General features: G+C 42.4%; 1 protein-coding gene across 2 annotated transcripts in view; it reads left to right on the top strand.

Moving 5' to 3' along the window:
- Positions 1–2,500, top strand: part of LOC138037275 (aminopeptidase NAALADL1-like) — a 13,139-nt gene that overhangs the window by 991 nt on the left and 9,648 nt on the right. For both annotated transcript variants that reach the window (XM_068883242.1, XM_068883248.1), the window contains exon 2: positions 1,880–2,090. In XM_068883242.1, the coding sequence (XP_068739343.1) occupies positions 1,880–2,090 (211 nt within the window). The remainder of the gene's footprint in view (positions 1–1,879; positions 2,091–2,500) is intronic.

Here is a 2,500-nt window from a genome sequence, read left to right on the forward strand (position 1 = left end):
GATGTTAAAGTCACAAACAAAGCCATGAAAGTCAATTAATCAACTGGGGCCGGTTGCTGGAAGCCTGGTTTGCGCTAACCTTTGGTTAAGAGGTATCAAAACCTATAGGTTTCCATGGTATTTAACGCTGGTTAGCGCTAACCATGGTTCGAGCAACCCGGACCTGGAAGATACCTTAAGACCGAAACTGGAGAAATATCACAGGCGCGAGAAGATAATTTTACGAAAAAGTTTTCAATTAAAAAGCCTGACCTTATTGCTATTGTGGGTCGCTTCCTTCCTGCGTGTTTTTTCCAGATTCGACGGGAATTGAGCGATATTCAGTACGTGGTCATCAGGTCCTCGGTTGTCAACGGTCTTGTGCCTGACTGTTTAACCCTCCTAGCCGGGTAACTCGGTGAACCGGTTCCTCCATGTAAACTGGCCCTCATTTACACTAGCAAGGTTTCCTTGACAAGTGCACTTGACAAGTTTTTCGTGGGCAAGTGTCCTTGTTCAAAAACTAGCATGTCTGTCAACAAAATGTCGACTATCGACCGATATATCGACCGATATATCGGTGGACACTACCTTTATCATCCGAAGATGTTCATATGAAGAGTCAACATATTAGCACTGGAAATTTGCGTAAGAATGGAGTTCGATACACAGACTTGGTTTGGTTTAGTAATCCACAAAGAATTGACTCGAGGGAGGATTTCATCACTGGCCACCGTACAGAGATTCTAAAAGCTGACGTTTCGAGCTTTAGCCCTTCGTCAGAGCGAGTCCACGAAGGGCTAACGCTCGAAACGTCAGCTTTTAGAATCTCTGTACAGTGGCCAGTTTAGACCAATTTACATTATCAACTCCTTTGATAAAACCAAAATTTTTATATACTACTTCCCCACCAACGCAGCACCACAGTTTCTTTAGAAACTACCCCCCTCATTCAATTTAAGAGGTGGTTTTCTAAAACTCATTTATTTTAGATATATACAGAAATGCAAGTAATTAATATAAATGCGCGTGGATTTCAATAAGCGTCGCGTTGCTCTTCTCCCCAACTTCAATAGGAAGTTTAAGAAACGACGACGGCTACGGCAACGACAACGCTAAAAAGCAATAATATTATTGGTTAAAAGAGGAAAAAAAATGATCGTACTGCACGTGCGGCACGCATTTTTGAACATTTTTCTCCCGTACTCTTCAAAACAGCAACGTAAAATGACCAATTTTCAGGTTTTGACGGCAACGTGGACAAACAACAGTGAATCTTTCCTTCTATCTCCTTGCTTCAAACCCGTATACACCAATCTGGATGAAGCATACTTCGCCCATATTGTACAACATAGGTAAAGGTACACCTTATTTAACGTCGGAAGTTCCTTTACTCTCTAGAGAGTACGTGTTCTCTCAGGAAGCCGACGGTGCGCTCACCTTAAGCCCCCCCCTCCTCCCTCCTTTTGCACCAAGGCCACGCACTAACCGACTGTGCAGCCCTGGAAACGTCGTGGAACACTTGGACGTTTTCGTCGCCTTAGCCGTCGTGGTTTTTTTAAACTCCCTAATATCACTCATGTCTCGGAAATAACGTCACAAAGTGTCCACCCAAATGCTACTCCTCAAGAAAGGATAAACAGCTGCATTTATCCTGAGCTAAAAATAACGATAACCTTTACCCTTAGCTTATTTTTGGAAATAGGTAACAAATGCTTATACTTAAAGGGACACTTCGTGTTGGTTGTCGTATTAGGTACATTTCAGGACGTAAGTGGTTACTGTACGGAGACAGTATGCGTTAACTGGCTAAGAGGAAACTCCACTGAACCTACCAAAAATAAAATAAAATAAAATAAGGAAGACTATTTAGGTGACTCCTTTGTCCTTCCTTTCAAAGGTATTTTTCGTCCAAGCCCCATGTTGGAGGTTCAGAGAGAGAGAAAGTCCTGGCCGATCATATTGCAGAAAAATGGCGGGAATATGGCTTCGATGACGTAGAAATGCCTGAATACCAAGTACTTTTGTCTCTGCCACAGGAAGACCAACCTAACAAGGTGGAAATCGTAAATAAGGGGCTGGTGGAATACACTATCCTGGGAAAGATTAACGTAAGTGTTAAATAAGACTTTTCATATCGATCTGTGAAAGGAAATGTCATTGCTTGATTCTGTATGAACCTGGCCTCCGCCAGAGAGAATGACAAGCCTCAGGGAACAAACAACATTAAACTTATTTCCTGGTTCTCACACATGAGAAAATGTGCGCCTCGGGTTAGCTGATTTGTGAAAATGACTTTGCGCTACCTGCTCTCCGAGGGGCGAGAAACGGTGCCCTTTTAACATCTTAGCTGATATTTTTCAACGTACTGTATGGACATTTGCAGTGATTGTTGTAGAGCTTCGAAAGACTCATGCAAGATAACTTCATAACAAGCTGGCTTTTCAAAGCTCAGAGTTGTTTGCTCTTACACTGTTTTTGGTTGTGCGATATAAAACAAATAAGGAGCTAGAAAGGGGAA

The sequence above is a fragment of the Montipora capricornis genome, chromosome 1 (genome assembly GCF_036669925.1).
Source record: "Montipora capricornis isolate CH-2021 chromosome 1, ASM3666992v2, whole genome shotgun sequence".
NCBI lineage: Eukaryota > Metazoa > Cnidaria > Anthozoa > Scleractinia > Acroporidae > Montipora > Montipora capricornis.